The sequence below is a fragment of the Cimex lectularius genome, unplaced genomic scaffold (assembly GCF_000648675.2).
Source record: "Cimex lectularius strain Harlan isolate CLEC.00 unplaced genomic scaffold, Clec_2.1 scaffold22, whole genome shotgun sequence".
Lineage (NCBI taxonomy): Eukaryota > Metazoa > Arthropoda > Insecta > Hemiptera > Cimicidae > Cimex > Cimex lectularius.
Genome location: NW_019392657.1, coordinates 1,317,688 through 1,329,697, shown reverse-complemented (window position 1 = coordinate 1,329,697; position 12,010 = coordinate 1,317,688). Strand labels below are relative to the sequence as shown.

The following is a 12,010-nucleotide window of genomic DNA, read 5'->3' as shown; positions in this document are numbered from 1 at the left end:
AGGTGGAACGGTTGCTGTACTCAGTCTTCTGTCGACTGCTGTGGTGTGAAGTTATGGAGGTTTTATGATTACTCCACTGTTGGAGAAGAGATTGGATTCACTGCGTCCAAACCCTCTTCTAATAAACCATGGCAATAAGGATGTGATTTTGCATCTACCTGAGAATATTTTCATAAGGTTGAATTTTGTAGCATGTGATTGCACGTCAGGCCACTTTTTTCTCGTAAAGCTTGTAAATCTGTAGCTTGATTGGAATGTGGCTGTACTTCAGATCTACCGTATGACATAAAACCACAAGAGCTACTATAAAAGCTTCCATGAGAAAAATACCCATAAATTGCTCAAATTTGGTTTTTGACATTTTTATAGCTACCTAAATTTAACAGGTGTTTGTATTAAGATTGACAGGAAATTCACTAATTTCATGGTCCACTTAACCAATTAATATATTACAATTAATTAAGGTTTTTAGTTGAGATAAAAAAGTCAATGGTACGAGCGGGATTCGAACCCACGATCTTCGGCTAGATACCCGCTGCTCTACCACTTGAGCTATCGTGACCTCGATCCACTCGAACACCAGCTTCCCATCTCAACCCCACCTTTTGAATTTTCCCTCCTTTTTGCCATTTTTCAAATGTAATCATATTGGATTGTCGATGACAAATGAAATGGCCACGGAGAGCTTTAGTGAAGTATACTTCTTTTTAAATCATTAAATTCACTAATTTCGTGGTCCGCTTGAAAAATGGCAAAAAGGAGGGAAAATTCAAAAGGTGGGGTTGAGATGGGAAGCTGGTGTCCGAGTGGATCGAGGTCACAATAGCTCAAGTGGTAGAGCAGCGGCGTATCTAGCCGAAGATCATGGTTTCGAAACCCGCTCGTGACACTGACTTTTTTTATCTCAACTAAAAACCTTAATTAATTGTAATTGGCAGGAATGAAAAGGAACTCAAAAAAGAAAAAATCAAGAACTGTTATATACAATTTTAAAATATTTAAATAATTTTACAAAAACAATATAAATTTTAATATTAAATAGGGATAGAAGTTTTTTAAACTTCAATCTTACATAGAGAAATTAAACTGAGAAAATGTATATATACAATTTGGGTTCAATATAATAGATCATTTAGTTCGAGGTGTGAGATGCTTTGTGGTCACCTCTTTTATCCCTATATATACAATTTACAATAAATTTGTTCTGAACACTTGTATAATGAACATTGAAGATGCCAAGGACTTCTAAAAACGACAGGACAACATTAATTGCACAGATCAAGGATCACAGTAAAAAAAAACCCTCAGACATAGTCCGAGTGAATAGGGGCTGTCTCTGCTATGGCGGCGAGCCTATGACGACTCATAGGATGCTGAGACATCTCCCAAGATTGGCCTACAGTCTCGTACGTCCTCTCAGAGAGGTCGGAGTAATAGGCGGAACTAGGAGGCGAGGAGGTGTCAGGATCGAGGACGTAGCCGGTATTTTGATAAACGGGCTTGTCCAGTTCTGCGTAGAGCGCCTCGACTCCTGAGTACGCCTCGTCGACTGTGTAATGGTTCGTTGCAGGTATGTCGGACGGGCTGTCGAGCGTGGGCCTTCTTCGCACCCAGCACCACACACCTCCACTTCTGCTGTCCTGATCCCTGTCTACATCCTTAACTTCTCTCCTGTCCGCATTCGTCACATCGCCATCCACATACCGAGGCTCTGCCGTCGTGTTTATTCTTCTAGAACAAATTAAAATAGAATTAGTGCTTATTGGGTAAAAGTTTTGACTTATTGATAGACTTAATCACTTACTTAAAACAGTGTCGAAGGGTAACCATAAGTGTTGCTCCCACTAGGGCCGATAGCATAGAAACCACGATCAATGTAACTGACCAAGGTAGTGTTTCAATTGTGTCACCTACAAAAATAAACTCAGATAAGAAAAAAAAAACATGAAATAGAGGTTGTTGAGACAATTAGTACCTAGAGTATTATTTGTAGGCCTCAGGGCTGAGGAGGCCCATGTGCAGAGATCACATGTGGTAAGCCCATCTGTGGGTATGTCACGGTCTAAGAAATGCGGCCTAGGAGGCGGAGGTAGAAACCCGTTCACCCAAGTACCGTCCTCTGACTCTAACTCGAACGTCCTTGTTGTGTCCTCCTCATGAGCTTCCGCCCACCATGCGGCATCATCCCAACTCACGTCCATAACGAGTCCTAGACAAAAAACACAAACTATTTTTTTCTTTTAAATAATAAAGAAGGGTTTTTAATAACTCGAAGTTTTTATTAGTTGTAAGATATTAGATACAATTTTTTGTATGTCTAACTGAAAAATATAGCAAGAACAGACTATATTGACAATCCTTTATTGTTGTATCAAAGAATTTGTATTTCTTGATTAAACATTCTTATTTCATAAAATAACTTAGAAACTAGAAAACCTTCCTACAACAAACCATATTATAATTTGCACAGACAGCCTCAGTGCAATCCAGAGCCTGCAAAACACATTTGCTAACATTAAGAATTATATTGTAGCTGACATAAAAAAGACTGTCAACAACTTTTCCATTAAAAAAAAAATGTCTCCTTTGTGTGGATAAAAGGACATACAGGCATCTACGGCAACGAAAAAGCCGACAAACTTGCAAAAAATGCCACACAGTTACCCACCCCTAGAAACACAAGGATTCCTTATACAGACCTTTTTCAAATATTGGAAACAAGAATCCAAATAGAATGGCAAACTGAATACTCTACCTCGGATAAGGGAATGGCTTATAAAACATTTCCACTTGTGAAAACAATACCGTGGTTTAACAAACTATGGCAAAAAAAGACATAACCACCATACATCGGTTGAGAACAAACCATGGGATCTGTGCAGCGTATCTTTACAAGATCGGCATAAAACAACACCCAAATTGTGATGCATGCGGAGTGGAGGAAGACCTTACGCATGTGGTATTTCGCTGCAGCCGGTATTCGTCAGCCAGAAGTGGATTCTACCAGGATCTGGAGAGGGAAGGAGTAGAGCACCTGACTATGGAAAGCAGAGATCTATTAAAGAATCCCAGTGTCTATAATGTGATAATAAAATTTTTGAATAATGTGTCAGTAAGAATATAGTGCGAACAGTTTAAATTGTATATATTCTTTGTAGCATGGCTGTATAATTTTTTGATGCCAATTTAAACAAAAATAAAATAAAATAAAATTTAAAAAAAACTTAGAAACTAACATTTATATTTATCTGCCTGTCCTAGTAAAATTAGAAAAACTGTGCATGATTATAAAAAAAAATTCTCTGCATATCAAGACTTAATTATTAATTAGACTCTCTGACTTTATTACTGGGCTTAATTTCACACCTAATACTTCATTTAGCTCTTTGAATTTTCTATGACAATTTTTTTGTTTTTTAATGCAGTACCCACAACATAATTGGCCCCCTTAAAAGGATAACTGGGCGTAAACACGGGTTATTAATACTCAAAAAGTTCTGCAGATACTGTGATTCAATGACGATGAGTGATCACCAATAATGAACATTTTCCAACAGCTTTCACAAATAAAGCATTACTTACAAAATAAATGTTTAAATAAAATAAAGAATTAGATATAGAGGTTAGATGCAGATGTAAATACAGAGAAATTGGCATACTGCGCACGTTGAGAGTTATTGTTTATCCTGTTCATTACTTATAGAATGAATGAAAAACTGTTTTATTTACAATATAAACCAAAATACAATATAAATCATAGGCCTAGATCTTGAACCCTCCAAAAAACCCAGAAGTTTAACCTTTGCCAGCGTGACGCAACCTAGATGAAGCAAGCGGATCTCACCCAGAATTGAACATTGCCAAGAAATGAAAAACAGATTCAAGGGCATGCGAATTGCAAAGCGAACCAAGCCCTGCTCACCCCTATTCTACACAACCGAGTTCAGCTGAAGAACCTCGCAGCGCATTTTAAAAAGCCAACGCAGCTCAACCAAAGAGTAACCTTTAAAATTGGGCTTCGCCTCAAACAACCCTTAACTCTTTATTTAATGAAAGGTACGTCAAGCTCATGGCACAATCAGCAGTGTTGGGAATTAATCCGAGTCAAGAGAGCCAAAAAATGCTAAAGAAGTCCTACAGTTAGTGATATTTTCCAATGATAGGAAGAAGCCAATATCATATTTCACAAATAATGATTTCCAGGCAGAGAACCATGAACCTCTGATCGAATTATTTCATATGAGGTAATTTTTGAGTGTCGAGTCTGGAGAACCTAGCATCTTCAAGATAAAGAAAAAATGCAGGTTGAAATCCAAGGGTCAACTCGAACTCGAAAACAACAAGGAATTCGAAGTCTGTCAGTAAATGTTTCTTTACTTATAGCACAACGATGCCAAGAGTGGCATCATACATCAATAGATCTCTGACAGCCAGGCGGCTCTCAGGGCCTTAGCCTCATGTGAGGCGAAGGCAAAGTGTTTGGAAATGCATGGAGGCCCTGATGGAAGTCAGCGACACTACTGACCTGACCTTGGCTTGGGTCCCTGGACATTCTGGGCAGAGAGGCAACGAAAAGTTTGACATGCTGGCCAAAAAGGGAGCCAAAATAGACTCTACAAGCCCAGAATCCTACTGCGGCCTAGCAGCCTGCCACAAAAGAGGATATATCTTAAAATATTTAATGAGTCCAAAACCTGGAACAATACCACAGGCATGAGGTACGCGAAGAGATTCGTAGAAGGACCATCCACAAAAGTTACAAAAGAACAAGTGGAAGGCACCGCAACTGAACCAGGATTCTGGTTGGACTCCTGACAACTGCTACCTGCACCGCATAGGAGTACAGACAGAAGAAACACCGTGCAGATACTGCCAGGAAGAGGAGACCGCAGAACACATTTTATATTCCTCTGGAGGTCTATGTAGGTGCAGGTTCTTGCAACTAGAACAAGAAAAACCACAAGAAAGATACTAACCAAGGAACCGCTGGCAAAGCTGTGAAGACTGGTATAGCCTAAAGCTAGCCAGTGAGTTATAATTAACAGAGAAGCATAACAGACCTATTTTGGCCTTATTGCCGCCTCTCTTATCCCTACATCAATAGATGGCATTTCACCAAATTGATATACAAACGGTAGATGGATTCCAGAATAGGTTTGCAGGGTTCAAGAAAGATTTTGAACCACCTCGGCCCATAGTCTATAAAAACAATATTAAAAGATGCTTGATAAATGGAGTTTCATCAGATTGATTAAATTTTTAAATTGGGGATCAATACTCTTAAAAGATTTTACTGGCTTAAATTTAACAACCAGAAATTTTTCCTGTTTCAATTTTACAACCAATTTTATTAAATTGTTGCTACATAGAATAGGCCTGTTTTTAATGCTTAGACGCTCAGTTCTTATTTTTATAAGGATTGTCATTTCATCTGGCGCTTCTAATAAGATTTATCGATCTTTCTGTTCTAAGATTTTCTGATTCTTTTGGACAATTTAGAAAAAAAAGTGCTGTAGGTAGCACGTATTGGGTGTTAAAGAACTTCCAAAAAAAAAAAAATAATAATAATAATAATGGCATCCAAAGCATCAGAAGTAACCCAATTCGCAAAACCCGTTTCATTCTTTTATTAGGAGTGATACTGGGTAGATTAACATTCCGTTCCTCGGAACCCCGCCGACTCTTTTATTAAACCCAACATCCAGCATATAATGTAATCTCTCAAAGTCTCTTCGTAACATGATTTTTTCTATACGGAATAAATGATAACAAGAACAAAAAAAATAACAGCGGGTTAAAAAAAATAAAGAGGAGAGAGAAAGATTGACGGTCAGCGCCCGGCAGGTAAGAGAGAAACAGGTATCCCCCTTTGCCAACCGTTCAAATCCCTTGTGTCAGAGAGGCTTTTTTCTTATAATAGAAGACGTCCGTTTTGTAATCCAAATCAAAGGAATTAGACCGAACATTTGTTAGAAAACGGTGGCAGGGGGTTAATTTGAAGGCGCTTTATACTGCAACTTAACTACCATGTGTAGTAATTTTAATTATATATAGAAAAGGACGGGTTAGAAAAACGTTATTTACACAAATATCTGAGCGTTCCAGCAAGCTGCCATGTAAATTTTTAATCTAACCAATTCACCCGGTTTTCTCACCTTCATATCTGTGCTTCCTCTGGTATGATCTTCTGATAAGCCTAACATATTTGTCAATATGGATACAAAATCTGGAAATTTACAAATTGACAAACATCGGAACGAGTACACACTGATTGAACCATACGGGAAAAGTTCCTAAGAATGTGGTATCACTGCTACCCCATCCAACATTCACCATGGTAAAATCGTGAATCCGCATCCAGAGAAGCCATCCATTAATTAATAATATTACTTAATTCAAATTTAACTTCTACACATGAACTACAAACCCTAAACAAAACCCCCTGCCAATGTTTCGTGTAAATGTTGATCATTTAAAAAAAAAGTCAAAATCTGTACAAAATATAATAGGATGTATATATATATATATATATTTTTTTTTTAAAGAAAGGTTTCTCAATCTTTCTTTAACTGTGAAATTATGTAATTACAAGATCTCATCTGTTCCTATTGCTCAACACTCTACACCAGCTGTCTTCGGCCCAATCTGTAAGCTCGTAAACAGGGAGATAAATAACAAAAGTTCTTCACCAAACAAGAGCGGAAAAATGTCAAATTTCGATGAAAAATTTGGCCACATTCATAAAGCGGACTTAAGACTAATTTGGAAACTATCGATGACAATATAGGATAAATCGGTTAATTTTTTTACATTTTTCTTTTAATCTTTTATATAATCTGAGGTGGCCAAGTTCCAGCAAGCTGTGTAAGGGTAACTCGAACCAGTTCACCCGGTTTTTCTCACCATCATTTCTCTGCTTCCCTTAAAATGGGCTTTTGAAATTTGAAACATAAATTAAGCTTAGGTCGCTTAGGACATTGTAAAAATTTGAGCGCTTTTCGAAAAGGGAGAATTTTAAAATTTGCATTTTTGTTACTGACTCATCAAAATTATAAGGTACTTCCCGAATAACTCGAAACCGAAATTCGGTAAAAAGGTAGGCTTTATCTTGTAAAAATTAGCCCTTCAATGTAATGATATCTACACTGTGGCTAAGTCCGTTCTTTTTTTTAAATTCATAACATTACAGTACTCAAAAGAAAAGTTAAAAGTTCCAGACTCAATCCCAAAAAGGGCAGTTTTCAAGTTGTTCTCCACTTGTAAGTACGGACGGACGTACCGCCTGTTCTCGCTTTGGCAGTTGCTTTCAAGTCGTAGCTGTTTTACGCCCGCAAGTACGCACGAACTTCGGCTGACGACTTTCCAGTTATCATCGTTAATTCAGCGATCCATTTGTACAAGCGAACGCACCATTTTCGGTAGGGCATCGTTGCATTCCGTTTAATCAAATTAGTTGCCTTTTTGCTATATATTCTTTAACTATACGTTTCAAATTTGGCCAGAATCCAATACTTACCAGCGTAATTGTTTATTTTTTTAAATAATGTTTAAACCTTTTACACAACAACCGGCACTTAACCCCTCAGTAGAGCCCGGATTTGAAACAAAGATTATATATAATACCTTATCCACCGGCGTCCATAAACTATTTTTTTTTTAAATTCCTTCTTCCCTCATTCTTCAGCATAGGTAAAGATAACACAATAGCTGTTTGTTAGATTTGTTGTCTTAAATTACTTTTAACGGGTTGACAAAGAAACGCTGATCTTCCTTTGTTGTATCTGCTAAAAGCACAATTGGCAGAATTAAACACTGACAAATATCCAGGCAATGCAAACGTTTTACGACTTAAATTTTTATTGATTTTATCAATTAAAAGAAAGGGCTATGTACAAACTTGATATTTTGTTAGAAAAGAAAAGCAGGCAGACAATTCATCACGGGCGCACGTGTCAAAAAATCGAAAGTGTCTTGTATTTACCCAGGCCGGAGGAATGACCGACCTAAATTAATCCTTTCCGACAATCCGCCGAAAGCCAGAAATCCCCCGGAAAAGGCGTGACGAGTGGTTTAAGCAGTTTTGTATACACGTAACGTCTTTGCATAATTTGTCTTTCCTTCGGTTTTTTTTTTCTTTTTTTGTCCTTACATTTTTCATTTCTGAAACGCGTTTTGATTTGTGGCAACTGGGGATGTGAAAAAGGACGAGGGGGAACGGTTTCTCAAACGCCTCCCCATTAAAAATCGTTTACGGTTTCTGTTTAATGCCTCTACTTCCTCAACTAGGGATCCTTGAAATTGTGGTTGGGTAAAAAATGACCGAGTACTGTTAAATTACTCATGGAACGCCTTGAATGCAATCCACTTGCTTTCCATTTCACAAACACCAACCTTCTCGAGTTTATTGCTGAAATGTTTTTGAGTTTTAGTCGAGGAGAAAGAGAAAGACAGAGAGAGAGAGAGAGAGTCTGTGAGAGAAGGAGTGACTGGACTGGGAAATAAAGATAGATAGCTAGAGGAAGAGTAGAAAGAGGAAAAGGTCAAGTAGATAGGTAGATAGATAGATAGAAAGACAGATAGATAGATAGATAGAGAGAGAGAGTGAGAGATAGAGAGAGACAGATAGAGAGGGAAAGAGAGAGAAAGAGAGAGCCTGTGAGAGAAGGAGTGACTGAGAAATAAAGATAGATAGCTAGAGGAAGAGTGGAAGAGTAGAAGGAGGAAGAGGACAAGTAGATAGGTAGATAAAAAGATAGAAAGATAGAAAGATGGATAGGTGGATGGGTGGATGGATGGATGGATGGGTGGATGGATGGATGGATGGATGGAGGGAGGGAGGGAGGGAGAGAGGGTGAGGGTGAGGGAGAGGGAAAGAGAAAGATAGATAGAGCGAGGGAGAGGGAGAGAGATAGAGAGGGGGAGATAGAGCGAGAGAGAGAGAGATAAAGCGAGAGGGAGAGAGAGAGGGGGAGAGAGATAGAGCGAGAGGGAGAGGGAGAGAGAGGGGGGAGAGAGAGCGAGAGGGAGAGAGAGGGGGGGAGAGTGAGGGGGGGATGGAAAGAGAAAGATAGAGAGAGGGAGAGGGAGAGAGAGAAAGAGAAAAAGAGAAAGTGAGAGAAGAGGTAAGGAGAGAGAAATAGTGAAGGATAGACCGAGAAAGGGAGAGAAAGAAGAGAGGGAGAAAATGAGAAGTTTAGGGAGTGAGTAAAACAATAAGAAAATAAGAGTTTTAGACAAAAAGCCAACGTAAAGAAAGAGTGTACGTGAGAAAAAAATTTAACAAGAAAGAAAGGACGAAAGAAAGAGAAAGAGAAAGAGAGAGAGAGAGAGAGAGATGGTGATTTCATGTATCTTCTATTGTAAAAAGGACCTAAAAAGAGCCAAGTGGCCAACAACCAAAAAATGTTCATGGAAAAATGTATAAAGCAAGAGTTTAGTTTAAAAACATTGTTGAATTATCGTTTCTGTTCAACCTGATCCGCTTATTCTCGCTGTTTCTTTACACTTTCCTTTGTTTATCTAATTCGGCCGAGTGGTTTGTGCGCCCGACTCATATTTAGCAAGATAGTACTTCTGGGTTCGAAACCTGTCAAAGTCCACGGCTCAAAGGGATAGAATTAACAAGAAATAAACTTTGGTTAATTCCGACCATTTTGGTCTACATATCCGAGTAGGTTTTTAATTGAGGTTAGAACCAAAAAATATTGTAAAGTCGATTGATTTCTCGTCCGCGATAATCAGTGAGTATTCGGACGTAAAGGCCTCTTGGTTGCAGGACTTTATTTTACTTATCTACTAATTAGGAAAGAAATATAAAAAAAGTTTCTCCCATAAAGTTCTATACTAGAAGGCGATCTATTCTCGTTGGCCTAATAAGGCCGAGATAATCCAGACAAAAAAGAAAAGAAAAAAGAAAGAAAATTGGAGTGAACGCCTTTTATCCCGGGCCGGTTCACGCCACAAAAATACGGGATCATAAAAGCAAGGAAAACATGTCCGTAATGTCTAAATTGTTCCTCTGGGCTAAGGTCGGGGCTCGGTCGAGTATCTGGGGCCTTTAAATAAAAGTACCCGGTCGTGACAGGAGGCCGGGGCGATTGCCCAAATTACGGCCGAGAACGATGTAATCTCTACAATGTTTTGGAGGAAACAAAATATTCTGGGCAGGGAAAGAGAGCGGACCCGGTAGACCTTCGGCCAATCCTTGGAAGATCGGTGAAGAAATGCCGAATGTCAATCCACCATTGCCGTGACTGCACGCTACTAGAATTATAGAAAAAAATTGGAACTTTAACTAAGTATTGTTATTCTCTGTAAACTGATAAAAACAAACCAATGAAGTTGACGAGAAGCTACATAGAAGACTTGAATTACCCGAAGGCAGATTCGTCACCCAGCAGTAAAAAAGGCAAATAATGGAAAACGGCCCAATACCCTTATAAAATATAATCTTCCAGTTTTATCGAACGGAACCTCTGTACCCAAATCAAGCGGTACGTATGATCTCTTTGACAAAGATTGTTTAGAACTATAAAAGGGATAGAATTAACAAGAAATAAACTTTGGTTAATTCCGACCATTTTGGTCTACATATCCGAGTAGGTTTGGTCTGTCAGATTTCTGAGTCAGGTAGAAGTACATCGATAGTATCTTCTTTAATGTCTCTGATGTACAAACTATCGGTTCGTTACCACCGCAGACCTCAAGAGGAAAACACATATCCGGATGGTTCAGAAAACCAGCAATGAAATTCCTCCATGAACCGGGACTATAAACACAGAATAGAAAACTCTTTAAAAAAAAACCTGAAATATTCATCAATGGTTCAGAAAACTGCCAGAATGCAAGTACCATCTTCTGATAAGATTTGTCAATATCGATACAAAATCTGGGGATTTACAAATTGACAAACCCAATCAAAAACCCCCAACAAAAAAGCCCAATGGGCACTCTCGACACGACACGTAAGAATGGCACAATTACACAGAAGACAAACACTTTGAGCCCTGAAGATGATCTCAATAAAGATCGAAACGTTGGCACGATAAAGAAAATGTTTTTCTGAAACCCACATTACACCAGACCGCATCTTACGATTTCTAAATAAATAAGGATGTATATATATATTTTTTTTTAAGAATGGTTTTTCAATCTTACTTTAACTGGAAAGTCATCTCTTCTGTTTCAGCTCAACACTCTCCACCGGCTGTCTTCGGCCCAATATGTAAACAGGGACGAAACAGGAACGAAAAATGTAAAAACTTCGATGAAAAATTTGACCGCGTTCATAAAGCGGACTTAAGAAAGACTACTTTGGAATAATATCATTTAGGATAAATCGGTTAATTTTTATTAAATTGTTCTATTAATATTTTGTATAATCTGAGATGGCCAAGTTCCAGCAAGCTGTGTATGGGTAACTCGAACCAGTTCACCCGGTTTTTCTCACCATCATTTCTCTGCTTCCTCTTAAAATGGGCTTTTAAAATTTGAAACATAAATTATAATATTAATACTATGCCTATTCAAAAGGGGAGATTTTCAGGCTGTTCATTGATCATCAAAATTATCAGGTACTTAGTGAATAGCCCGTCAAAATTTTTAACCAGCCAGTAAAGGAAAATATAGAAAAATTACAATTTTCATGACCTGAGAGAACGCAAAAGAGAAGATAAAAGTTCCAGACTCCCTCCCATAAAAGTCACCCTGTCAAAGAAGCTACATTGTAGCCAACCTCACTTCACTTCTACTTTTATGAACAGCACTATTATTTTATTTTTATTGCTTAACACTTGGCCAGTTTCTGAATGAGGATTAAAACACCAGGAACTTGTGTGCTCACTAGTAGAAGTGGGTGAAGGAAAGGTAGAGAAAATAAACGAAAAGAAAAAAGTTCCATACTCCTCATTCAGAAACTTGCCAACCTTTAAGCAATAAAAACCAAGGAACAATGTTCTATATTCTATACTTTTATCACTACAAAAATAGTCAACTAAGGCTTTCAGCTACT

The 12,010-nt window shown here is 38.1% G+C and overlaps 1 protein-coding gene across 3 annotated transcripts in view; it reads right to left on the bottom strand.

Annotated features, from left to right (window-relative positions):
- Window positions 1–1,033: 1,033 nt before the first annotated feature.
- The window catches only part of LOC106665698, a 31,938-nt gene continuing 20,961 nt past the window's right edge, over window positions 1,034–12,010 (bottom strand). The window contains exons 2-4 of one of the 3 annotated variants that reach the window (XM_014392340.2): window positions 1,976–2,209; window positions 1,805–1,910; window positions 1,034–1,728 (exon numbers count right to left, since the gene is read on the bottom strand). In XM_014392340.2, the coding sequence (XP_014247826.1) occupies window positions 1,305–1,728; window positions 1,805–1,910; window positions 1,976–2,201 (756 nt within the window). In that variant the 5' untranslated portion in view covers window positions 2,202–2,209 and the 3' untranslated portion in view covers window positions 1,034–1,304. Of the gene's footprint in view, window positions 1,732–1,804; window positions 1,911–1,975; window positions 2,228–12,010 lie in introns of all 3 variants that reach the window. The other 2 variants (XM_014392330.2, XM_024224796.1) reach the window with 2 other exon arrangements.